The 26,003-nt window shown below is 44.1% G+C and overlaps 2 protein-coding genes across 3 annotated transcripts in view; one reads left to right on the forward strand and one right to left on the reverse strand.

Moving 5' to 3' along the window:
• Nucleotides 1-714: 714 nt before the first annotated feature.
• Nucleotides 715-5,220, reverse strand: LOC115088309 (myb-related transcription factor, partner of profilin-like). 2 transcript variants are annotated; one of them, XM_029596449.1, is made up of 3 exons: nt 4,619-5,220; nt 3,079-4,298; nt 715-2,811 (listed from the first exon to the last, which is right to left on the reverse strand). In XM_029596449.1, exons 2-3 carry the CDS (start codon nt 3,887-3,889, stop codon nt 2,114-2,116), a joined length of 1,509 nt encoding a protein of 502 aa, XP_029452309.1. In that variant the 5' UTR covers nt 3,890-4,298; nt 4,619-5,220; the 3' UTR covers nt 715-2,113. The 2 variants fall into 2 exon arrangements, with proteins under 2 accessions (XP_029452309.1, XP_029452310.1); XM_029596450.1 differs by having other exon boundaries at nt 5,088-5,214.
• A 16-nt stretch (nt 5,221-5,236) lies between these two features.
• The window catches only part of ZUP1 (zinc finger containing ubiquitin peptidase 1), a 79,724-nt gene continuing 58,957 nt past the window's right edge, over nt 5,237-26,003 (forward strand). The window contains exons 1-5 of the mRNA XM_029596448.1: nt 5,237-5,365; nt 7,471-8,102; nt 14,941-15,051; nt 18,922-19,043; nt 25,110-25,278. Coding sequence (XP_029452308.1) covers nt 7,484-8,102; nt 14,941-15,051; nt 18,922-19,043; nt 25,110-25,278 — 1,021 coding nt within the window. The 5' untranslated portion in view covers nt 5,237-5,365; nt 7,471-7,483. The remainder of the gene's footprint in view (nt 5,366-7,470; nt 8,103-14,940; nt 15,052-18,921; nt 19,044-25,109; nt 25,279-26,003) is intronic.

A 26,003-nucleotide genomic window follows, 5' to 3' on the forward strand; every position in this document is an offset into this window, starting at 1 on the left:
TAGGTACCTGGGATCCTGCCACACACAATTCTTGTGTCGCTATGCTCTCTTCCAATTAGACAAGGGTATGCACAGCCAGGGTTTGCTGCTGGATGAGTATTCCGAATATTGCACAACCACATCTCATCCACATAATAAGGATGCAAAGACACCATGCCTTGCAATGACAAGCCCATTAGGGATGCTATCTACATAGGAATGACACTTACACAGGACCCTCATCTCATCCTTACTGGATCTCTTCCACATGGGCAGGGGTGCCTATATCAGACACAATTGTAGCACCCACCTGAAACCCACAGAAGGTCCAGCATAATACTTATTCCCTTTTGCTTTTCCAACACAATGCCAAATATGGCCCAATAACCATAACAGAAAGGATGTACGAGGCAAACGTAAGTCATGTGTCAATGAGCACACATTTATACCGCTGGAAACTTGGTTCAGGATTTTGAATAAATCAAGTGGTGTCTTATAGTACCCCCCCCCCCCCTATCAAATGGTTAAGATAATGCTTGCATGCCATTTGCTTCATAACATTGTGCTCAGATACTGGATTCCAGCTTATATTAATCTTGCCTGGGATTACCCCTTGACCCTCTTCTGCAGTCCAAGTCAACTCACAAGTAAGATGACAGAAGATTACTTCTCTAAGCATGTGAACTCTTTACATATCTAGCTATTATTTCAGAAGAGGGAAGAAGACACAAAGTAACAGATGTAAAAACTAAACCTTTATTTTTCAGAGAACTGCTGCCCTGCTCTGCCTTCTTCTGAAACAATCTGCAACTTCATGACTTCCAGGGTGATAAAGATCACTTCCTCAGCCTAGGTGGCTGACCACTGGCATTTGGGAGAAAGGAGTAAGCAAGATCCATGCAGAGCTTGTAGCCTGAATGAGATCACAGGGTAATGATGGCAAGGTGGAGAGACACAGAAGTGGAAGAGAAAGGAAGTTAAGTGAAAAAGTGGATTTCACATCTCCTCCACACCTCTCCTCCTTTCCTGCCAGCCATCCTGGCCATGATACAGCTTAAAGACAGTTATGTGCAAGACTCATAGCTTGGTGTGACAAAGTCATATCGACAGTAGGGAACAAACCTCTCCCAGATTTACATGGGTGAGAGGGGGTGTCATCGACTGGGGATGATGCCTACAACTCAAACTCAAAAAGTAGTCAAAGGATGAGAGACAATACAAATTTAAGCTCCTTTAGCAAGATACTGGGTAAGACTGTACACAACAAAAGGTAATAAAGATCAATAGAGAAAGTGAAGCAAGTCACACATGGTCACTGTGTTCTATTGTTTTTAACCTGTTTTGCATGAAAGCACAGCATACACAGTACCAGGGGCAGACATAGCATCAATGATCTGCATGAAGGCGACCCATAGGAAACAGTCCATAGGCAGGTCACTGCAGCAACTCAAGGGCCAAAGGGAGCACCAACAGCAAACAGTCCATAGGCAGGGTCACTACAGGGCACACGGACATGTAATCCAGCTAAGTAATCTCAGGCATCATCGTGGAATCTCCATCAGGTAACATCAGGGATCCACGCTGACTCTAGAACCAGTTCTTCAAGGGATGACAGTAACAAAAGCCGCCCATGACTTCACGTTCAACCAGCAACTCCAATCTGCAGACACAGGAAGTCATCACTGTCAGACAGTAACTCCTGGGAGAACATGTAAGGGAGGCGGCAGAGACAAACTTCTGAGAAAGGTATCCCACAGTCACCCAAGGGTCTCCCAGGAAGGCAGGACTATGGTCCACAGTATCAATAGCCTGCTGGTTGGGAAAAGATGAAGTGTCTCACAGAACTCATGGCATCAGAGCAACTCCAGACAGCCCAACCAGTATATCATTTCATTGGACCCAACAGATGCAGGTAGGCATCTCATGGATCTCAACTTTTCCTGGTAGGGAATGCACCCTCTGATAGTACCTCCAAGGCAAACAGTATGATCCAGTGTCCTCCTCTTGGCAGCTGCCATTTTGTTAAAAAAAAAAAGGCATGTTTATGCTAGATAGTGGGGGTCGCACAGGCTCTACAAACAAGGCACAGCAGGAACGATGAATCCAGAAACCTCCCGCTCTTGTCACAGGTGGTTTAGGAGGGGTCAATAGGTGGCCTCTTCCCCCCATAGAAACTGCGCCTCCTGCTATGTCCACCCCGAGTCCTGGGCTCCCTCCGACGGGGGCTGCTTCGCAGTGTCACAGTGTTCAACGTTGACATAGCAGAAGGGGTAGACAGGGGCTGCTGTGGCCGCAGGGCCTCAAAGCCCTGGACAAGGATATGATTGAGGTCTCTGATGGCGGCTGTCACTTGGTCTGAAGACGCCTGTATTCGATCTCCCACCTGTGTCAGGACAGTTCTAATTTCACCGAGGGCTTGGTGAAACTGACGTACATCCCAGCGTAATTGGCGAACCTCAGTACGGAGTCCCCTCATTCCAGTGCGAATCGTGCTGTCGTGACGTTGCTGCCCAGCGAGGATTTGGTCTTCCACCATGGGGTTGGGGGCAGCCGGCTGAGATTCCAACAGCAGAGATGGGATGCTCTGGTCAGATGTGCGTGGCATTATAAGTGGGCTGGGGGAGGGTGCAGCTGACCAATGGAGTTCCATTGGCAGCACATTTTCACTCCCTTCCTTCTCGTTCAGTTGCTGGATTTGTGGTGGCATATCTGAATCTCGGGTTTCCCGTCCCTCAGAGAGCTCCTCTGTGCTGGAGTCACTGGAATCAGACACATCCTGTGCTCTGGCTGAGGACGGAGTGGCTCCAGCATGTTCTTGCTGCCTACTGGGACCTGTGGAAGAAAAAGGAGAACCAGAGTTGTAAAAAAAAAACACAGAGAGCAGCAGACTTGCCTCCCCTCCCCCTTCCCAGAGACTCAGTCTGCCAGAGTCTACCACCTAAATCATGTGGATTAAGTCCTCCACCCCGCCATGCCTTCCCCCCAACACCACTCACCAGGGATAGGATTTTCCACCCTGCAGCGCTGGCAGCCTAGGAAAACCACAACCCAGAATAGGGAAACTCCCATCCTTGTGAGAAAAAAACGTAGGGATCTCACCTGCTTTCTCCACAGCTGTTGCCTCAGCCGTGTCCAGGTCACCCGACAATCCTTCCACAGTCTCCGATCCCAAGACGGCCCAGAAACACTCTTCCAGCCGGGTTAAGCGAATGAAGCAAGGTCCACCTCCTCCGTTTTTCTGCTGGTGTTGGTTTATCTTGGCTACCTTGTCCTTAAGTGTCCTCTTACAATCACGATATCGATGCTTGCACTGCTTCACTGTTCTAGGTGAAACCCCCAAACTGCTGACTTCAGTGGCAATAGCCTTCCAGATCTTACTCTTGGTAGCCAAGGACTTTCTATTGGCCTCTCTTCCAAACAGGATGTTGTAGTTGTCAATTATCCTCTCTAGCAAGAGCTCATTTTCTTGGGCTGTGAATCGGAGCTGGCGTATGCGTGGCCTGGGCGGAGGAGGTCCAGTGCTGGGTCCTGCTTGATTTGCCACTTTTGTCCACTGCGTCAGGTGCTGCAGTTCCCTCCCTTCCTCTCTGCTCCTCCCACTCATTGGTCCTCTCCTGTCCTCACTCTCCTCCTGTCCTATCCTTTTCTCCACCCACTTTCTCATCTTTCTGGGTATTTCCTGTTCCTCTCCTCCCATTTCTTCCTCCTGACTACTTCCCTCCCACTCCTCCTCCTTCACCTGCACACTCCACCACTGCTCCTCTGCCTCCACCTCTTCCTTCACCTGCATGCTCCTCCACCGCTCCAACTCCTCCAGCTGCTCACTTCTGATAGACCTTCTAGTTTCCCCATCACTAGTCAGCCCATCATACCCACTCACTCCACCCCTACCACTCTCCATCCTCTCCATTTATTCCTCTTCTGCACTCTCCAAATCACCAACAGACCAGAGACAGATAAGCAAGAATAAATCCACAAACACTTGCACATCTCAAGCATCTGTGAAGATCAGCATTAGACAGTGGGATGAGAAACAGTGAAAGGAAAATCAAAAGGTCCCATAATCAAAAAAATGCACAAACTACTCTCGGTCTTCTGAACCTACCTGCACAAAAGGCACCGCAGTGTCTACACACTGGAACAACTGTCATAGTACTCAAAACACATTGAATTGCCTTCCCCCTTTCCTGCTAATCTCTCTGAATCTGTAAATCTGGCAACTGTAGCTTTCTTTTTGGCTAGTGCAGACAGTACTGAAATGGCATGCCTTGATATTCTTAAAACAGGGTGCACACCTTTTAATCCAACGATGTGATATTCTAAAAAAAAAAAAAAAAAAAAAAAAACTTTGGGGAAAAAATGAAAGACCTAAGAAAAAACCATGCATGCATAACACACAGCTAAGAAACGGGCAAGTTAAATATTTTGATTACTGTAGGTTGAACTGCTGTTTTAAATTTCTTAAGCATTTTTCTTTATATTCTGTAATACATGCAACGTTACCAAATAACAGTTTTCCTATAAATCAAATATAAGTACACTACTTATATTTAATGCTACTTGCTATTTTTCCACCACAAACACGGCTACTAGTTAAAATTTGGGGTTCAAAAAGATGACAGATCTGAAAGTGGCTCACCGAAATACAATGAGCTGCAAAAGTTGAGTAACGATGCCTGAGTGAATACTGTCCATGTAGGAGTAATAAATAATTACCACGACCCACTGAACTAACTTGTAACCCAGGGTTCCAGATAGCTAAGCATTCTTAATGCATTAACTATACACCGTAATTAAGGCCTCAATTATTCGGTGGTCGGCTCGAATACAGTTTTTTTTTTTTCCTTTTTTAACGCAATTGCTGCGAGGTTCCGAACGCGTTCTCTCATCTGGCAATCATCGGGAATTTAGTATTGAGGCCCAAGTCTCCAGTGTTGCGAGCAAAAGCCCATCTCGGGTGCATCGAAATGCTCGAGCGTGTGTGTCCCAGGCCACTTCTGGAACCTGCGAGGGGGGGGGGGGGGGGGGGACAAGCATCGACAGCTAATAGCGCCCTGTTCCAGCCGTCCCTGCACGCTTACAGCCGGGACCCACTCCCGCGCGGTCACCTGATCGCTCGGGTCCCGGCGACTCCTCGCACGTGCACTGCCGACTCCCCCATCGCTACCCGAGCCGCGCTTTCCTTTACCCGTCACCCCCCTCACCCGCTGCCGGCGGGCGGGGAGGTGTCAGTCGCAGAAAGATGACGTAGGCTTGAAGCTTCCCTATCAGAGACGTGGTGGGCGGCAGCGCGCCTGCGCAAAGACTTCACCGGCTGCGAGAGAGAGAGAGAGAGGAAGCAGAGTGGTGGGGAGGGTATTGGATGGCGCGGGATCCTGGCTGAGCGGTAAGGTGTATTCGGTCTGTGGAGGGGCTGGTGTGTGCAAGGCTCTTCTGGCCTGCTGTGGATTCATGCTGTGCCGGGCTCTCGGGGTTAGGAACCCTGGCTCCTCTTGGAAACTCTGAAAAAATTATTGGAGCCAGGGTTTGTACTCCTGCTGTAAAATTGTTCCAGTTCTCCTGTTGGGACCCACTGCAGCTTTCAGTCTTCTGCAAGTGCTGATACATATAAATTCTGAAATGCGCCTGCTGTGTTAGTGTTTGTTAAGCCAGACCGCACGGTAGTTTCACTACATCAAGAGGGTTTACACGGGGAGGCGACTTGGTGACAGTATGTCATGTCTGGCCTTTTTCTTTGATTTGAAATGCTCTGACAGGGGAAATGCAGGGGGCAGGGTTCCCGGGAGTGTCAGTAATATTTAGAGAGAACTCCAGAAGCTGGCAATTGTGCCACAACCCTGAGAACCCTGCCTCCTAAGGTGCGTATAGCACCTCCCTTTCCTACTCTCTCCCGACCCTCTTTTTTTTCCCTCTCTTCCGCTCATTCACATCCCTTCTTCTTTCCCTTTCTTCCCTGCTTTCATATATCCTACTTTCTCTCTTTTTTTTTCACCTCTCCCCTCCCTTCCTTCTTGGGTTGCCTCTAGATTTTCGGGACAGGTTGACCTGTTTTTTTCCCCCATTACATATAGGGACCCTAGTTCCCTCCAAGTTGAGCGCACAAACAGTTGCTTATACATTTTGGAGCATTGCTCACAGGTCAGGGACTTGTAGTTCTGAGCTCCCTATTGCATGCCCTTAAAAAAGCAAGACTACAGTTCCATGCATGCAGTCAGTCAAAACAAGGACTGGAACAGCCTATCCTGAAAATCTGGAACCAGTTGATAATCCTACTTCTTGCTTACAACCCCCTCCCTCCCTCCCTCCCTCTCTTATTCCCTCCCCTCTCTCTCTCTCTATACTCACTCCTGCATCCACCTTGCCTCTCTTCAATCTTCTGATGGGGATTGGCCTCCTGCCAGTGGTTCTTTCAAGTGCTGCAGATCTGGCCAGCTCTTCTACCACTGGTGGGGTCTGGCCTCCCTGCCTGTGGTTCTTTCCAGCACTGTAGATTTGATCAGTTCTTTACCACTGGCAGGGCCCGGGAAACCCCACCAACCTTTGTTTTGCTGCTGACACTTCACCTGAGGGCAAACAAAATCAGCAAGCAACTTCATGCTAGCTGGATTCAGCTGCTGGAAGAACATGGATGGTGATCCACAGGTTGGATCTGGTCTGCAGGCTGTAGTTTGGAAGGCCCTGACATAGCCAGTCAGGATTTCAGGATCTCTACCGTGATTATGCTTGAGAGACATTTGCAGCACTGTCTCAAGCATATTAAAAACATAAAATGCCATACTGGGTCAGACCAAGGGTCCATCAAGCCCAGCATCCTGTTTCCAACAGTGGCTAACCCAGACCATAAGAACCTGGCAAGTACCCCAAAAACTAAGTCTATTCCATGTTGCCATCATTGTGGATATTCTGTAAACCAGACTGACTAGGGGGTTCTCCAGGAATGACTTGAGAAATACCATGCACTGCTGCCTAAGTAGGCATAGTTTAAATAAAATGTAAGCACACCTTTGCTAGAAAAGTTTAAAAAAATATTCAGAATATGAGAAGGAATTTTATTGCTTTTGTGTTTTAATTTTGAGCTGAATGTTTCCCTGTTTTGGACCCAACAGCTTTCTTCCAGTTTCCAGCTCAGTTAGAACCTGCACAAAGAGGGCCAGCAATGCCCTGAGCCATCCATTCTCTCTGCTTTCAGGTTTTGATGTGCACATGGTTTCAATTTCTTGCAGTGGACAGACTGTTAGCCTAAAAGTGACCAACGCTTTTAAGAAATGTATAGCCTGATTAAAATATACTGAGAACATAAGAAATGCCATACTGGGGAAGACCAAAGGTCCATCAAGCCCAGCATCCTGTCTCAGATAGTGGCCAATCCAGGTCACATGTACCTGGTAGGATCCCATAAACTAGTCCAATCCTTCTCGCTTACTGGTTACATTGCTTAAAGTGAAGCAGAATGTATTGCATTTTATTCTGAGATGCTGTTCTTTATTTTAGTAAGAAGTGAATCATGTTTACTTGTGATATCTGCGGAGAAGTGATCCTCTTAGAGGCAGACATGAAGACTCATCTTGTGGTGGCTCACATAGAGCAGGAGTTGTCCTGCCCTTTCTGCTGCCTGTCTGGAGTGAGCTACGATGAAATGAGCCTGCATATTGACACAGCACACTTTGAGGAGAATGAAGCAAAATTGGGGAGGGAAATGGAGGTGCTCAGCTTACGATTCAGGGAGTGCGAGCCAACTGTCATTGGAAAGGAGCAAACTGCGCATAACCCAAGCAGTGTCATAGAGTCCCCTGCTGTCTGTTGTTTTACTTATTCTAAACCACCTGAAGAGCTGGACCACTCTGAGCAAAGAAAAGCTATCTGGACTGAGCACAGACCCTCATCACCCAGCAAACCATGTTCTGGAACAATGGTTGAGAGTGATAGAGAGTTCCAGGAGAGCAATCAATCAGTGTCTGGCAGCTTGCACTCTCCTGTATGTTATCAAAGGAAGACTATAAATGGCCAGTCTGAACAAAGTCCACCTGAGTGTCCATTCTGTGGACAGATAGAGACATTCTGTGAAGACCTGGAAATTCATGTTAGCACAAAGCATGCTGATCTCCTAGACACACCAGTTAAAGGTAAGGAATAGCTAGAAGTGGCATGATCCCATTCATGTGCAAAGTAAAGGTAAAATGAGACTATTGGCATATCATTTTTAGCTTATAGATTGCAACATTTATTTCTCCATAAAATGCATGTGCTTTAATGTTAACAGATAACACTGGATCAGTGTTTCTTTGAAAATTAGTCTCCTTTTGTTAAACTCAGTACTTTCCAGTCAGTCTCGCTTAGTTTAATGATTAAAATAACTTTACCTCCTCATTGATGTCAGAATTAGATTGGGATATTCAGGATGATATATTTCAAAAACACCTGGCAGTATTCTGCTAATACTTTTTAACTGCTGTAAAGCAGATTTATGCAGCACAAATGCTGAGAACTGGGACAGAAGTTCTAAAAATAGACAGCAAAAATGAAAGTAAAAGTTTTTCAGGGAACTCTGCTGTCTGGTAATCCCCCAACATGTGGGAAATGTAGCCAAAGTCAAAGGTTCATGCACACATTTACCTTCCACTGAATACATATACGGAGCTTACCCACTGATGTGGACCCAGAACTGCCTTTCAAGACAGTATTGAAGGTTGCTGCCAAGCTCAGCTCCGCATATAGCAGAGCCTGAGCTGTTCAGTGTTAAGAAATGTACACCTTCTATAAAATTGATAAAATGAAACTGTTTTCAGGAAGTGATACAGAGCAGCTGTACATAGACTGTCCACACTTCATTTTATCAGCACCTTTTGGGCAAACTGAAGTTCCATCTGCTGCTAACTTGTTAAGCTGATTGAAGTACACATTTTCCATGTTGCTTAAGCAAATTATCTTGATCACCATAAATTGTATACGGTCTGCTTTTTTTTTCTTATTTTGATGTGACTTTCTGCTTGACCTCATGGGATGAAGTCATTGATCTACAACCCTGGAGTCCATTGAACTGAAGTTATATTATCTTAGGATGCAGAGTGCTGTGTATTTCCTTGTCTGCTGTGAAATTTGTGTCTTGTCGACTTTAGTGTAACAGAAAATTAGCCTTAAGACTATAATTTGTTTTAATTGGATCTTTTTTTCAAAGTTGCAGATTAACAAATACCTTTTCTTTTGCACACAAGTGTTTTATTCTCATTGGTATCTGAAATTTTGGAATGCATGACAGTGCACTGTGATTTTGAAGAGTAGTTTTGTAATGCAGGATTCATGCTTTGTGTATGAATAATTTCGAGTTACCATAAGAAGTGCCATAGTAGATTAGACCAAAAGTCCATCAAGCCCAACATCTTGTCTCCGATAGTAGCCAATGCATGTTACAAGTACCTGGCAGGATCCCAATTAATAGATCAATCCTTCCTGCTCTTAATCAGAGTTAAGCAGTAGCTTTCCCAAGTCTATATGGCTATTAATTGTTTGTGGCCTTTTCCTCCAGGAACTTGTCTAAATCAATTTTAAACCCTGCTATGCTAATTGCTTTCACCACGTTATCTGGAAACAAATTTCACAGTTTAATTGTGTGCTGAGTGAAAGAATGCATTTTCCGATTTGCTTTAAATGTGCTACCTATTGGCTTCATGGAATGTCCCCAAGTTTTAGTACTATTTGAAACGGTATCTGTTCACCATTCATTCCACTCAAGATTTTATAGACTTTAAAGTATTACCTACTCTTTAAAAAAAAAAAAAAAAAAAGTGCAGAGCCAGGCACAGTAAAACATATACAGCTAATAAAACAATATGAAATAACATGTTATTACTGTAATTGTTTGTTTCTTCTTGGTAATAACTAGAGTCTTAACCAAGGGAAAACTGCTAGTGCATATGCCCGTTCATATATTCTTCATTTGGATCCATCTTCCAGTTTTTGAAAGCTGTCCTTTTCACTTCCTTAGCATTTGGGTAGGTCAGTCCCAACGAATGGGTTATGTACCTCTGCCAGCAGGTGGAAACGGTTTAAAAAAAAAAAAAAAAAGCTGATGTCACGGCCATAGGGTCCCGCCCCAACATCAGTCCGTCAGTATTCTGTCTCCAGCAGATAGTGGATATGCATGTCCCTTCGGGGGATTGGGTGTGAGTAAAAAAAGAAAAGAAGAAATTGAAAGATAATAGAAAGATGAGATGTCTGTATAGCACTGCTTGCTTCCTGAGGTGATACCATGCGGTCCCTCCCTCAGTTTGGTAGCCTTAACTGCTGTGGACCAGAAATTCTAATAGCGATTGCAAGCCGGGAGAGGCTCGGCGGTGAAGGCCTTAGCCCTCTTCTCCCCTTAGCCGGGACCCATTCCTGCTTCAGTCAGGAAAGGCTGAGCTCAGGTAAAAGGTTTTTTTTTTGCTTTATAAAATATAATACAGCAGTGAGATGAAAGCAGGAGAAAGAGTCTGTTACCTTAGCATTCGCCTGTCCCGCTCACGTCTCGAAATTCGGTGAGGTGATGCAGCAAGTTGAGCAGCAGCTTGGCTAGGACCCAAATTTTTCCCTTTGGTGCGTGAGATGCTGCAAAGGTGATTTCACGCCTTTTTCACTGTGGGCATTGGTGCATTTTTGCGCGCCCGGTTGTGCACCCAAACTTTCTTTTTTGGGCCAAAACAGCTATAGCACCACTTGCCACCTGAGGGGATATCGTGCGATCCCTCCCTCAGAGTGTTTCAGGCCGGTAGTCTTGAGGGGCCTGGACCTAAAGTGCAATTATTAGTTGCAGGCTGAGAGAGGCTCAGTGGTGAGGGTTTAGCTCTCTCCCCTTGTAGCCGGGACCTGATCCTGCTCTCAGCCAAGGAGGGCTGAGTGCAGGTGAAAATTTTTCTTATTAAAAAAAAAAAAATTAAACAAATTATAGGCTAGCCTCTCACGCCTCTTGGGCGTTCCGTGAGCTGAGGAGGCAGTTCAGCCATGGCGAGTTGATTGGCCATTTGGTAGGCCCTGCTCGCAGGCGTCTACCTTTTCAGCGATTGGTATGCCGCAAGGTGTTTGCGCACATTTTTGTGCTGTGGGCCACTCGGCGTGTGTTTGTGCGTCCTGCTTAGGCACCTTGGTTTACTGGGTGCCTTGCGGCCTAGGCACGTATACATTTGCCCATACCTCCTTCTTTTTTTTTTTTTGGGGGTGTCCATTTTGGTGCGGGTTTTATGTGCGCGTATTCCAAGCGCAAGCTTTAACCATTCTGAATGCTTATAACTATGGTGCCCACGATGAGGTACTTAAGCGCTTACCTGTTGTGCTGTTGTGCTGCATGCCCTTTAGGGTCATTCAGTTGCAGCTTTCTTTCAGTGTCACTGCTGCCTGGATGCTTGGGGCGATTTACCCCCTTTTGGATTTTGCTGGCGATGGTCCATAGCCATGGTCTGTGGGGACTGGGACCGAGGGTGACACGACGAGGGCATCCCCTCCTTTGTTATGGTCCATGGGCCAAGTTGTCATGAGCTGCTAGCTCTTGGAACTTCAGCGATATTCCGGCTGGTGTGGGGGAGACTTTGGGCCTTCGCCAGGACTTAAGGAAGCAAAAGAAGCTGCTCCTAAACTGTCCTCTTTGGGCGGTACCACCATCCTGACCATGTGGTGGTTCATGGGTCCTGTGTTCGGTTGTTGACTCGGGGAAGAGGTCATGATCCGGGCCTTCCTCTTTCTCCCCATTAAGGGAGAAAGATAATCACAAGAAGTAAGAACAAGAATTCCTGCCGGCACCCTGGAGGAAAGGAGAAGCAGAGGTGATATGATACAGACTTTCAGATACTCGAAAGGTTTTAATGATCCAAACCTTTTCCGTCGGAAAAAAAATCAACAGAACCAGAGGTCACGATTTGAAGCTCCAGGGAGGAAGACTCAGAACCAATGTCGGGAAGTATTTCTTCACGGAGAGGGTGGTGGATGCCTGGAATGCCCTTCCGGAGGAAGTGGTGAAGACCAGAACTGTGAAGGACTTCAAAGGGGCGTGGGATAAACACTGTGGATCCATAAAGTCTAGAGGACATGAGTGAAGAGTGGGTGGCTCGCGGGAATAACGGCTACTGCCTGGAGATAATACCCTTATTCAATAAACATAAACACGGTTAATACGACTCCAACATTGCTCTAAGCTTCAACGGCAAGAGGAATGTGGAAAAAAGGATTTGCATTCACAAAAAAGTGGGGAGTAGCTTGCTTATTACGGCGGTTACTACTCCAAACCAAATAAGTCTGTTACTTCACTTTCAATGCATATCCAGCATAGCTCTCTGCTTCAAAGGCAGGGGGAATAAAGAAAAGTGGATCTATATACAAACAACAACAAGGACTGAATTACATAGTCTGGGTAAACAAGCACGGGTGCTTATTGCCGCGGTTACTACCCCTAACTAATTAAGCTAGATATTTCACTTAGAGGCAGTTCCAACACTGCTCTCTACATTAATGGTGGGGGTGGAAGGGAAATAGAACCAAAAGGTTACTAAGAGCCAAGAGAAACAGATGAGTATAAGAAAAAAAAGTGCGAAGCTTGCTGGGCAGACTGGATGGGCTGTTTGGTCTTCTTCTGCCATCATTTCTATGTTTCTACAGGAGTTACCAATTTTTTCTTAGGAAAATTAATAATCCTGATATTCCCATGACAATTGACATTTTCCAGATTTTCTGTCTTATTTTGTAAATATAAATGACCAGAAGAAACAGCTTCAATAGATTTTTATAGAACTATTTCCTTGGTTTCCCACTCTCAAAGAAATTTCCAGTAGGTGAGATTATGAAGCTTGAAAGGTATTGGATAAATCTTATTGTTTAAGACAAATTGAATAACTTGAGTAGAAAGTTTTTGTTATAGCTTTCCATATTATATCCAAGGTAATATCAGGGGGTGTAACAATAGATGTAGGCATTACTTCTTTGTAGATAATCCCTCCATAGCAATTAAAGCAGAAAAAGGAGTGAGCAGGGATTCAGCCCCGTGGGTGCACCAGCCAGTTTCCCCATGCAAACTTTTAACCTTTTGCAACTGCTCTTTTTTTTTGGGGGGGGGGGTCCCCCCTATCCCTTCCCTGCTGGGCACACACCCCTGCAATGCATCTTTGGTGCGTGAGGATACAGGATCACTTGTAGGGGAGCTCCTAGCTACAGGATCACTGCCTGCTGCGCTAAGTGATGCGCTCCTTCAAACTGGAAATGGGACCACTCTGCTATGTCCCTGAAGATACTTTGTTACTTTTGGAATGATTTTGTGTGTGCAAAATGTTGTAAAAGTATTTTATGGAAAAGATAGAACAGAGTCTGATGATTACTTTTATGTGTGACAGTAAGTATTCAGAAAGTATACCTCTGAAGCATGAGAGAAATATATGTTGTGTTTTTCCCTTCTGGCTTGAGTGCTGCTATTCCTTGTTCTCCCCTTTGATTGCCATTGGATGATTTGATTATGATTTAAAGTGTGGCTTTTTTAACTCCTGGTCAGAGGTGGAATAAAGTTTCTGGGGTTAGCCTTAGTCTATGGTGCAGGGAGCTGGGGTCTTATACATGGGAGTTATGTGCAGAAAATATGATTTGTCCGCATAACACGTTTTCCATGCAGAAGGCATGGTTTATGCATGTAAGCTATGTTTAGTAAGCATGTTTTTTGTTTTTTTTTGTGCGCACATTTAGGGTTGGTATGCAATTCTTAACTCTTCATGGATTAGCCTATTTTATTATCTGACAAGTCTATTTTAAAAGACCCGCGTGCACAAATACCGGGGGTTACATGCGTGGCTGGGCCCTGCGCTTGCCGAGCGCATTTTAGAAAGGGCCCGGCCATGCACATAACTCCTGATATGCGCAGAGTGCCGGGCCTGAAGAAAGGGGCGGACCGGGGATCTGGGCAGGGGGCAGGCTGGGACGGGAAATTGGGGCTAGCTAGGGTAGGTTTAGGGGTCAGGGAGGAAGGATAGGGTTAGGGAACTGGGCAAAGGCCTGATCATGTCGCCTTGTAACTCTTGCTTTTATTTTTAAGAGTTGTTTTTACCTTTTTATATCTTTTATTTTACTTGCTGTTCTAATTTTATCCTGTATCAGTTTTTTTTATTAATTGCTAATTATTTTATAGTTGCACATCTATTTGAAATTTGTTTTTAGTGGCGCTATACCTACAATTGTATTTTACTTTTTTTTTTTATATTGTAAACCGTTGTGATGAAATATCCGATACGACAGTATATAAAACTTAAACTAAATTAATAAAAGTGCTTTATGTTGACAGCTTGATTCTCTTAGCTTTTAGTTTTTTTTCCTCTTGTTCCTTCATAATTAAGGATCTTTTATACCTATCCCATACCTTCTTGAATTCTCCTGCTGTTTTGTGCCCACCACTTCCACATAAGGCTATTCTATGCATTCACCATCCTTTCCATGAAGAAGTATTTTCTAAAGTTACTCCTTAATCTATCAGCTTTGAGCCTCATCTTATGACCTCTTGGGGAACCAGAAGGTAGCTCCTCCATCCTTTTCAGAAACTTTAGTTGCCCTTCTTTACCAGTTCTTTGATAATCTTATAGGATCCAGAACTTACAACAAAATCAAAAAGGTCTGGGCAAACCTCAGAGAAGGCAAACTGAGATGGTGCTGGCAGAAATGGCCGACTTTGTCAGTGTCTTTCTTATTATTTATTTTAAGATTTAGTGTTGGGCAATTCCTTTATAAGAACAGTGTTGAAATCTGATCAGATTGGGACAATGAGAACATTTCTTTTATGTTAATTTTAGGTTGTTTTTTTTTTTTGTTTTTTTTAATGGAGGTTTGTGAAGGCTTTGGACGCTTAACGCTAATTCTTGTACTTTTGTTGTAAGTATTGGAGATGATACGCAGTTCTCGCATCATGTTTCCTGAAGCTTGCAGCGGTGACATTCAGTGCCACTTAATGAATGTTCTGTCCCACAGGAAAGTCTCAGCAGTTGTATGAATGTCCAATATGTGCGCTTCTCTGTGCAAACTGCCAGATTCTTCAGGAACATGTTGAATTGCATTTGGAGGAAAACAGCTTTATAGAAGGTACGTTGAAATGATCAAATTTGATCCCTCTTTTATGGTTTCATCTCTCTCATGCTATAGCGAAGGGAAGACATAGATGCTGGTGACAAGTGCATAGAGCTGTAACTACAGGTTAGGAGAGTTCTAGGGCATAGCTGTTGAATCTTTTTGTGATTTTGAGCAATTTTATTTTGTCGCCATGTATCTCAATTTCTGCATGTTGTCATTGTCATAATCATAATTTATTTCTCTTTGAAATCTACAAGATTTTTTTAGATAGTCCTAGTTATCCATTTGGGGTGTTGAAATCCAAGGGGTTGGTACACAGTGGGTAGGGGGGCCTGATTAAAGAGAGGGACCATAAAGTAATAGTGTCTGATGATCTAAAGATAGCAAAACAGTGTGAGGCAGTGGCCAGAGCCAGAAGATGCTAGGGTACATTGGGAGAGGTATAAACAGATGAAAAAAAAAGAGAGGTGATAGTATCCTGTACAGGGCATTGGTGAGACCTTACCTAGAATATTGTGTCCAGTTCTGAAGGCCATTTCTGAGAGAGGGTATAGAAAGGCTGGAGGTGGTCTAGCCAAAGGCTATTAAAATGATAGTCTACACCAAAAGTCATAGAAGATGACACTGAAGTACCGAGATGTTCTTCCTGGAGGAAAATGGAGGTAGTTGGGGATATGATAGACATTCAGATATCTCAAAAGTACAAATAATGCACGAGAACCAACATTTTTCAGAGAAAAAAAGGCTCTAAAATAAGACTGGTATGAGGCTTTAAAGAGGTAGCCTCAGGAGCAATATCAGAAAATATTTGTTCACGAAATATTCCATGAGTACATGGAATGGACTCTTAAGGGATATGGTAGAGACAAAAACAGTAACTGAGTTAAGCATGAATGACAGAGGCAGGTGGCACCTTTATAGACTAACCAATTTATTGATTCATGAGCTTACGAGGACAGAGTCCATCTGATGAATCTGATTCTGTTCTCAGAAGCTCGTTCCTCAATAAATTAGTTAGACTATAAGGTGCCCACCCGCCTCAAAAATGACAAATATGGCTATCCCTCTGAAGATCTGAGTTAAGCATGGGCTAAGCACAGATGCAAGGAAGTGAAGGAAAGCTAAATAGCAACTGGGATCTATGGCTATGCACCAGGAATGAAATTGGGCAAGGTACATGGGCTTTACTGCCCTTATTTGGTGTCATTTTCTGTGTTTCTATCTAATCTGGAAAGTGTGTTAGGACTGGGTGCCATTTGGATTTAAAATAGAACCATTTTATACATCACAGTGCTGCCCTAGCTTCCCTAGGTGGGTTCAAAGGCCTACATAGTGTATGCAAATTTTAACTGCAGTGATTCAGTCTGGTGGGGATACGCCTCACTCCATTTCTCACAGTACCACAAACTACATACTTCACACACACTTGTTCCCACTGAATTTTTTGAAGGCTGCTTAACTGTGCTATGTGGACCCCGGATGAAGGTATCCATGACCCTTAGTTAGTTGCAGTGAAGTGTTCCATGAACCTGGATATCTTGACCTTGTAACTGGGCATACTGTGAATATTGAATTGATTTTTACCTTGTCATATTTAGACTTGTTGTTTGGGACTGTGGACTGTCCCAGCATCATACCTTTCAGGACTATGCAGTTGGTGTTTATATCCATGAAGCTGAAGATGACCCGTGCACTATTTGTGCTAACCCTGTTGTCTAAGAACAAATCCTGTATTGAACTAGCAGACTAAAATATTGGTCTCAGTAACTCAGACTAGGAACCTGATAAGTATGGATGACGAACTGGAAATGGAGATGTGTGAGTCATGTGCGGCAGAAGCCAAAAAGATTTGGATGAATCAAGCTCTTGATGAAATTGGAAGGTCCTGCTGGTCTTTGTCCCATCCACCTAACATTCTGTATGGATTGAGACAGGCTATGTGCTAACTTATATCTGATATGTTTTGCTTTCAAATATGTATACTACATACATGGCTCAATTGTTTCTATCAACAAATTAATCCATAAGAGAGAATGTAATGCTAAAGCATAACTTATGCGCTAGAACATCAAAAACTCCCAAATCAAAATCATAAATGTATACCATCAAGCAATAACTAAAAGCATATATCTAAATAAACTCAACAATGCACAAACACAGAAGAGCCCACAACCAAACAAAACAATAAAAGACAAAACACACAATGACAAATATAAAATTACTAAAAACAAAACAGTCTGCCTATCCAAAAAAGGTCACAATAAGAGACCTAAAAAATGTCAAAAAACACTGTGGCTTGAAAAACATCCAACATAGTGCAAGCCTGAAAAACAAGAGGAATCCTCTAGATCACCAGTTTCAAGATTCACAAAAAAAAATTCCAAATGGTCCAAGCTTGAAAAAAACAAAACGGTGAACTAGAGGATTCCTCTTGATTTTTCAAACTTAGACTATTTTGTATCTTTGTCAAGCCATAGCGTGTTTGTCATGTTTGAGGTCTTTTATTGTAACTTTTTTTTTTAATTTATTTATTTTTTATTTTGGTGGGGTGGACTGTTTTTTGTTTTCTTTTTAGTGATTTTGGTTGTCTTTCATTGTTTGGGGTTGGGTTGAGTTTTTATTTAGATATATGCTTTTGCTTTAAGGTTTGTTTTAAAATTTGTTTAGCTCTTTTATATGTATACTTTGTTTTAATTCTATCTTCTAGGAATGAGTATTTTTGTTATATCCCAATCAGTTTTTGTAATTAGAATGTTAATTAACAATATTGAATGATTAACAGTTTACTTTTTGGTTGGAGGGCCTAACTCTACATTGGGCAAAGTGGTGGATAGAACTGGTCATGGCGTGGACATGCACTGGTTATAAAATCCCCCCACTTGTGCGGCTTATACCCAGATATGTGCGACTGTGCTTGCCCTGTTGCAAAACAGGCTGTAACATATGCGCCCCCAGGCTATTTTATAACACATGCACATATGTTATATAATAGCCACATTAGCATATGCCTGTGTGTCTCTTTGAAAGTTACTGTCCCGATGTAGCTTTGGCAAAATGGACATCACATATTGTTGAGGACCGTTCTTTTAACAAATATAGGCATGATCTAACAAACCTGAACAGAGCATGTGAAAGGCTTTTGCTTGGCTTCATGGCTTTGCATTCACTAAATATATATACTCTGGCTAGGGTGTGAGTCCTGGATGTGACTGGGGTTTCTGTTTGCAGTTGACATCTCAAAAGGGACTGGTTATTTGGTGCATCAGAAGCAAGGTTGTATCATAATTTTGTAGTAGGACAAGTGATATGGAACATTCAGAAGAGAGGTTCTGCTCTGATTTCCATGTCACGGTGGGTCCACAGGTCACATGCATCATGGAAACTGTTGCATATCATTTCCGTATAGACTTCAGTGTCCATGATCAGTAAGTCCTTGTGAGATACCTCCTGGGTCAGTAAGTCAGCTGGGAATAATAATAATAAGAAAAACCAGTTTTATCTAGGAAGATGATCAGGTCCACATTATGCTTTTGAGCTGGGGAAAGGGGGCAGCTATTTTTAGTCTTATTTCCTATAGGGAAACTGATCTTTATAGGATCATGTCTGTGTCTGTGTCTGCAACCCCCAATAACTGCTCACTATTCATCTAATTTCATGTCACAGAGCATCCTGTCAGCTCACACTTTTTATGGGAATATGGCTAATTATGAATCATTAGTTGCATAATTCTAAAAAGCAGCTCCAGGCAGCGTACAGTCAGACCTGAAACATGTCTTAATTATAAATAGTATATGAAAATTAAAAAACGGGCTATGCCAATGAGCCAAAGGAGCTCACATAGTTTGAGTCTGTAATGTAGTTTTTTTTCTCTTGTGGGTCCAGCTGCAAATGTAAGCAGATGTTCCAGAGATGTGGAACTGACCAGGCGGCTCCAGGATGAGGAGGACAGACAGAGAAGATCTCAAGAAGTGAAACAAGAACAGGAAGAGTTCCAGAAGCTGCAGGTGCAAAACTGTTATTGCTAAATGATTTATACAGACTGGACTGCCATGGGATCCTACATCAGAAACCAATTACCCTTGAAGAATACCATAGTGCTTGTTAGAAATACTACAGATCACCCGGAGAAGCCACTAATCTCCCCCAGCAGGCCAATGTATTTCTTAGGGAGATTATTTTCAGAATTACATGGGGGTTGCACATGTAGAGTTAATATATATGCCTACGTGGATAACATGTACACATGTACATGCTATTTTATAAACTTCTAGAGTACAACGTAAAATGTTAACACAGGAAAAAATTAAAAGGGGCAGTTTAGGGCATTCCAGGGTGGGGTTTGGAGGTGTGCATACGAGTTGCTGTTTTTGTAAGCAGCATATGCGCATGCATTGCCAAACTTGTCCGTACACTTGCACACCTGCTAATTGACTCAAGGACTTGAAATTGCACTTGTCTTATGTCTGTAGTTTTTAGGTGGGAGGTCAGGGTGAGCTGGTGGAGATGGGAGAAACTGGTGATTCCAAGTAATGGTGCGAGTAAGTATTTTTGGAAGCGGAGCATGTGCACACTTTTAGAAGACACCTGCCTCCCTCCGCCCATGCATTGCTGCTGTTATGTGCGTAATTTTATAGAATGGGTAGAGAGAGAGCGTATGTGTTCCTGCATTACAAATATGCGCATGTATGTTCAGGGTAGAAATACACAGTATTTTATAAACACTGGCTCCTGCCTCACAGTTTTGTAAAATATTAACATAAATCATTTTTAAAACAAGTGCCCCTATTTCCCATCTTTCTTCCTTACACTGCTGAATTTTTTATTTATTTATTTTTTTTTTTATCTAGGCAGGGTCATGTCGTCTTTAGAGAGAGGCTTCTTCAGAACAAATCTGATAAACTTCTGTTTTCACTGTGGGTTCCAGCTTTTATGAGTTTGTGCCAGTGTAAAATATTGAGGGAGAAGTTTCATTGGTACTGGCTGGATCCAAACAAGTTACACACACACACACACACACAGGCCGATCCGGAAAGGTGCGTTCGGCCAAACGCACCTTTCTGCAAACCCTTCAAATGTGCATTTTCTGCGGGCAAAACTTGCCAAAGCAGCAAGGAGTTTTGTGTGCAGAAAACGCGCATTTCCAAAAGGGAGTACTGCTTAGCGCTCTTGCATGGATATCCCATGCAAATGAGACTGCATCTAGCCAGTGCGTCTTTTTAATGCTGGAAAATTAACCCCTGGTTAAAGATTTCCAGCATTTTGGAAAAACATTTTTTTTTTTTTAAGTTTAAAAAAAAAAGTTTTAAAAACTCTCTGGGGTAAGTGCCAGCAGCTACTGCTGCCAATTACCCAGATAAATACTGATTTATGCCTCTCTGGCAGCAGGAAGCAGCCGCCAGATAGCCATATAACTACTTATACGGCTAAGTAGCAGCATCCCGTAGCAGATATCCAGATAAATACCGATTTATACATCTATGTGGCGGCTGCTTCCCCCTGCCAGATAGACGGATAAATCTGAATTTATCCAGGTATGTGGAGTCGGTGGATGCCTCCCTGACAGGCTATCCGGGTAAATGAATGCCTCACCCTCTTCCCTAGTTAAAATGTATGTTTGACCTGTGCTGAATGCATATTTTACAGTTTTTACACTTTTAGCATTTCATTAGCTTATTTCTTTGTGAGTATAAAAAAAAACAAACTCAAAAAACCTTGGTGTTAAAAATATGCACTGAAAACCAGCGCATATTTTATTTGCACCAAGATTATTGCATTGACCTTACAGTTAGAACGTGCGACTCTTATTTGAAGAAGTAACTTGCGAGAGCATCGGAAAGATTTGCTTTGCAGAACTGTGGTGGAGGGAGAGGTAAGGGTACGGGGGGGGGGGGGGGGGGGGGGGGTAGGGGCATGTACAATATGGAGTTTGTCACTGGATCCAAAAGTTCTGGGGGTTTCCTTTCTGTTCCTGATGGGGGGGGGGGGGGGAGGGAATTGGCCTTTCATGGATAAGGATCCCAGACAGAGTTGGCAGTTATTAGTGAGGCACAGAGGACAGGCTAACATGAAGAAACCTTGTTGCTCTGGCTTTATGCAGCACTGACTGTGTATAAGCTGCTGTATGTGGTTAAAAAAAAAAAAAAAAACAAAAACCCAAAATGCAGATAAGGCCAGTATAGGGACATGATGAATGATTCGCTTTGTTGCAAGGGAGAGAGATACTGCATTAGGCTGCCATTTGTAGTGTTAGTTTTGGGGGGATATTTTTTTGCTTTGGTTATTGGCGGTTTTTTTTAAACTTCAAACACATTGCCAATTGTAGCACTCTACAACTGTAAAATTAAGTAACTGTGTCATTAAAACTGTGACTAAAAATGCCATCAGAAACTGATATTTTATGCATTGTGAAAAAAACTAGAAATTGTGCAAGAAATCCAGAGTTCAGTATTCAAGTTATCTGGCTGATTTTGGGAGTTAGCTGCACAAATCTTAACATAGTGCAAGCTGCCTATCCCAACATACAATAAAACAGTCAAAATACCATGTAATAGTGTTGGGAAAATAGGTCGCAGCTTTATTAACTAGTGACAGAGATAGTCTCCCCTCAGTAGCTGAGCCACCCATAAATACTAGAAGACTCCAGGCATTGAACCGCTGTCTGCCTTGGCACAGCAAGACAGCCTTCGCCCACTAGGCCCCTGCCATATATCCAAGCAAGGAAGCCAAAACATCCGGGCTGGCTAAGCCCAACCGGAACTATCAGTACTGTCCCGAAGGACACAATGAATAGTTTGTCTAGCAATGCCCCTTCATCAGCCTGGCATGCAGAGATAGTACAGCAGAAGTTGGAGGTGGAGATAGGGTAGATGGCAGTCCTTTCTCCGATTTCCCCCATTCAAGGTAATGATGCTTTTGCCTTTGTTCGTAGTCCCCAAGAAGGAAGCAAGTGAGTTTTGACTTATCCAAAACCTGTTTTACCCTCACGGGAATTCGGTGAACGATCACCTGCCCGCGGAAGACTGCACAGTCCAGTATGTCTTGTTGAGGCAATGTGGAAAGTGAGCATTAATGGCGAAGTCGGACATTAAGTCAGTGTTCAGATTGTTGCCTGTCCACCACTTTTTTGGGTTTTCGATTTGGAGATTTATATTATTTTGACAAGTGTATGCCCATGGGGTGCTCCTGTTTCTTGCACCTATTTCGAGCTCTTTAATACTTTTATGCATTGGGTTGCAGTGAGTAGGATGCAGATTCCCAACATAGTACACTAGCTTGATGATTTCCTATTCGTAGGCAATCTGCGGTTTGGATTTCTGCGCATGTATGTTGCTTGCATTTTAGTCTTTGGCTGAGGAGTTCGGCATGCCGCTGGTACATGAGAAGACCATAACATCATTCCTGGGTATAGAGCTCGATCTAGATGCTATGGTCTCTAGATTACCCCATGACAACTGGACAAGCAACCGAACATGCTTCAGCATGCCTTGTCGGGCAAGAAGTGCATGCTGGTCGCTCTCCACTCCATAACTGGTAGTTTGAATTTTGTATGTTGGGTAATTCTCATGGGGAGGGCATTCCTAAGGAGGTTAGTGGATGCCACGGCGGGGGTTTCTCAGCTGCATCATTACATCCAGATCTCTAGGTCCATGAAGGAAGATGTGTTGCTATGGATCACCTTTTTGAAATAATTTAATGGCGTATCCATGTGGCATATAGCTCCGGTATAGAGTTAGGACCTCAATATCCACATTGACACACACGGTGGTTGGGGGTTTGAAGTTTGTCAGGGAGTCTGATGCCCTGCATCATGGCCGGATAGCTGAATCGCGGGTGGTTTAGCAAGGAACATCACATTCTTAGAATTATTTCCCATTTTAGTCACCTTAGCCATTTGGGGTGATAGGCTGCAGAATAAGGTAGCTTTTTGGTGTGACAATCAGGCTATAGTTTTGGTCATTGATAAACAGTTTGCGTGTTGCCCATGGGTTGCGATGTTATTGAGGGAGGTTATGCTGCAATACATACGGTTTAAATATGATACTTAAGACAAGGCATGTTCCAGGAGCCAGACGTGGATTCTCTTTCCCAAGCTAAATGGGATCTGTTTCATATGTAGGTTCCGGAAGTAGAGGAAGACTGAGTCCTGGTCCCAGTTAATCTATGGGCAATTGGAGCACAACTGAGTGGGAGCCACTGAAAGGGTCGGTCATCCCAGCAACATGAGCAGTTATATCAAGGTGTAGGATTTCCTGAAAGGGCTAGGGTGGTCCGGGGGAGCGGTGCCAAGTAAGCACATAGTCAAGTACATCTCTTTGGCCAAGAACATGGGGTATCGAGGGGAGCGGCAATCACTCAATTGGCAGGATTCGCCACCTTTGCAAAAGCACAGAGCTGGGGGGACCCACTTAGTGGCTTCATGGTCAAAGAGCTGGCAGGGTGGGGAAAGAAAGCAGAGGACGTAAGCGATGAGATGCCCCATAATGCATGAACCGTTCGTCTGTGGCACACACTGCTTGACATTTGCAAGTCCAGTTTTGAGACAAGGTTATGCAGTGCGAGTGCTAATGCTTAGCAATTCTTGTTGTAGGTCTGCCCCAGGATTACGGACAAAGGCAAAAGCATCAGCATTTAGGGCATTTCGGCTTAGTGAACTGGTGGCTTCAACCTAAACCAATTCGGATTTGAACGGTATTCTTGTGAACCAGTTGCAGGATCAGATTGCCTGGGATTTAGTCCATAGGTCTAAAACTGACCAGTGGGGGAAAGAAGCAGAGGTATGCCTGCGCCAGGTAGTCATGCCCATTGCGTAACCTCAACGACTATTTGCAGCTGAGGCCCACGGGGGGGGGACGGGGACGGACACCAATTAGTTCATGCTGATGGTGTACTTCGAACCAGATTCCAATTTTTTTCTGAATTGGGGTAGCTAACGATGCGGTGCAAGCGGGCCTGATCATTGATACCATTCAGAGGATAGCGTCCTGGAGGTCATCCGCTGTTGATTTGTACGTCAAGCTTAAATTATGCAGCGCGAGTGCAAATGCTTAGCAATTCTTGTAGGTCTGCCCCAGGACTGAAGGACCGTCTGGATTTTGGGACACTCCTTCATCCATTGGGCAACCAGGAGGACGCGGGAGAGGTCTTATGGCACGCATTTGAATCTTGCCCCTTGCAGCATGCAAATTTTGTGGATGGGAAAGCGTGGAATATTATGAGAAGTTACTACCAACCTTTTGATGCAAGTTGGAAGCGCTCGCTAGACCTATTGTCCTAGTGCACCTGGGTGGCAATGACCGAGGGGGGTATTCATGCAAGCAGTTGATCGCTGCAATTAAGAGGGACACTGCAGAGATTAGGGAGCTGGCACCCACGGCTCGATTGATATGGTCTGACATCATACTTAGAATTAAATGGCGGGATCAGAAGTTATGGGGCAGGGGGAAACAGAAGATGAATAGGCAGGTGGGGGTTTGGGTGCAAAAAACAGAAGGGTACTAGGTGAGGCACGAGTGGGCGGACAAATTTTGTGAGGGGCTCTACCGGCCAGATAAAATACATTTGTCTGACATTGCTCAGGACCTCCTTTAATAATGACCTTTTGTACGCATTGGAAGGAGTTTTGGGTTTGTAGGTGGGGTCAGGCCACAGTACTCGGTGGATGGGTGGGGCCTTGGACAAGTGAGGCACTGTCCCAGGCTTGTGGTGGAGGTACTCAAGCTGGTAGGCACCTTGGGTGGGTGGGGCCAGAGTTTTGGGTGCACATGTCCTTTGGGGTGATACTGATAGTTCCGGTTGGGCTTAGCCAGCCTGGATGTTTTGGCCCCCTTGCTTGGATACACGGCAAGGGGCTGGTAGGCGGAGGCTGTATTGCTGTGCCAAGGCGGACGGCATTTCGATTCTTGGAGACATAGTATTTATGGGTGGTTAGGGTACTGAGGGGAGACCATCTCTGTCACTAGTTAATAAAGCTGTGGCCTGTTTTCCCAACTTCTCGTTAACATTAGGTCTTTAATTTTTTAAAATGGATATATTTCATTGATAATACAACTTGGGTCCCATTCACTTAACAGAGGCAGTATGGAATGGATGGTTCAGGAGGATACAAACAGCAATCCCTGCGGAGCATGGAACGAGCAGTGGCAACAGGAAGAATGGAACCCCTGGAATATCACAGAAGGAAAGCATCCATGATGGAATCTTTAGCTTTTGGTATAGATGATGGGCAAACACAAACCTCAGGTAGGCAAAAGCTTTGAAAGGTTATGCCTTCCATATAAGATAGTGTTTCACAGATATGGGCACCAGATTCTTTTTCTGTGGCCACATAAGCAGCCTCTGGTTCCCTGCCCACTGACATTACAGTACTCTGGCCAAAAAAAAATCAATTTGCCTTTCAGACAATTGCTCTTTCCTTAAAATGAATTTCTTTGTGCTGCTGTTGCTTCCATGACTCTGAGTCTGAGGTGCTTGGTGCTTATATTCCCATTCTCTCAAGGGCTGCATTGCTAGTAAATATTTGTAACCTTTCCCTTTATATTTCCTCTTGTCCATCTTTGAAACATCTTGTGCTTGCCCCCACTTCTTTACTCCACTGTATCTGCTGCTCCTTCTCTCTCACTCTTCAATTTGATTCCACCCCCCCCTAACTTTTCTTGTTCTCTTGTCCCCATTTCAACTTTTCCTGCACCTTCACTGCTCATATCCTCTTTATTATCCTTGCTTGCCCCTCCATCTCCCTGACTGCATCTCTCTCATCTACATCTCCAGGTCTGTAATTCCCCAACCCATCCATCTTATTTCCTGCTCCTACCTCTCTCTTTTTGCTTTCCCTCTCCTCTTCCTTCCCTCAGCATCTCTTCTCACTTCCTCCTCCCTTCTGGCCCCTAGAGCAGCACAAGCCCTGAGAACATAAGAACTGTCATACTGGGTCAGACCAAGGGTCCATCAAGCCCAGCATCCTGTTT

The sequence above is a fragment of the Rhinatrema bivittatum genome, chromosome 3 (assembly GCF_901001135.1).
Source record: "Rhinatrema bivittatum chromosome 3, aRhiBiv1.1, whole genome shotgun sequence".
Lineage (NCBI taxonomy): Eukaryota > Metazoa > Chordata > Amphibia > Gymnophiona > Rhinatrematidae > Rhinatrema > Rhinatrema bivittatum.

Excerpts from the sequence above, each read along its gene's own strand:
- LOC115088309 (XM_029596449.1), bottom strand. The coding sequence starts at position 3,889 with ATGGAGAGGATGGAGAGTGGTAGGGGTGGAGTGAGTGGGTATGATGGG. Across the intron at positions 2,812-3,078 it reads AACAGCTGTGGAGAAAGCAG|GTCCCAGTAGGCAGCAAGAA; the intron begins GTGAGATCCCTA and ends TTTCTTCCACAG.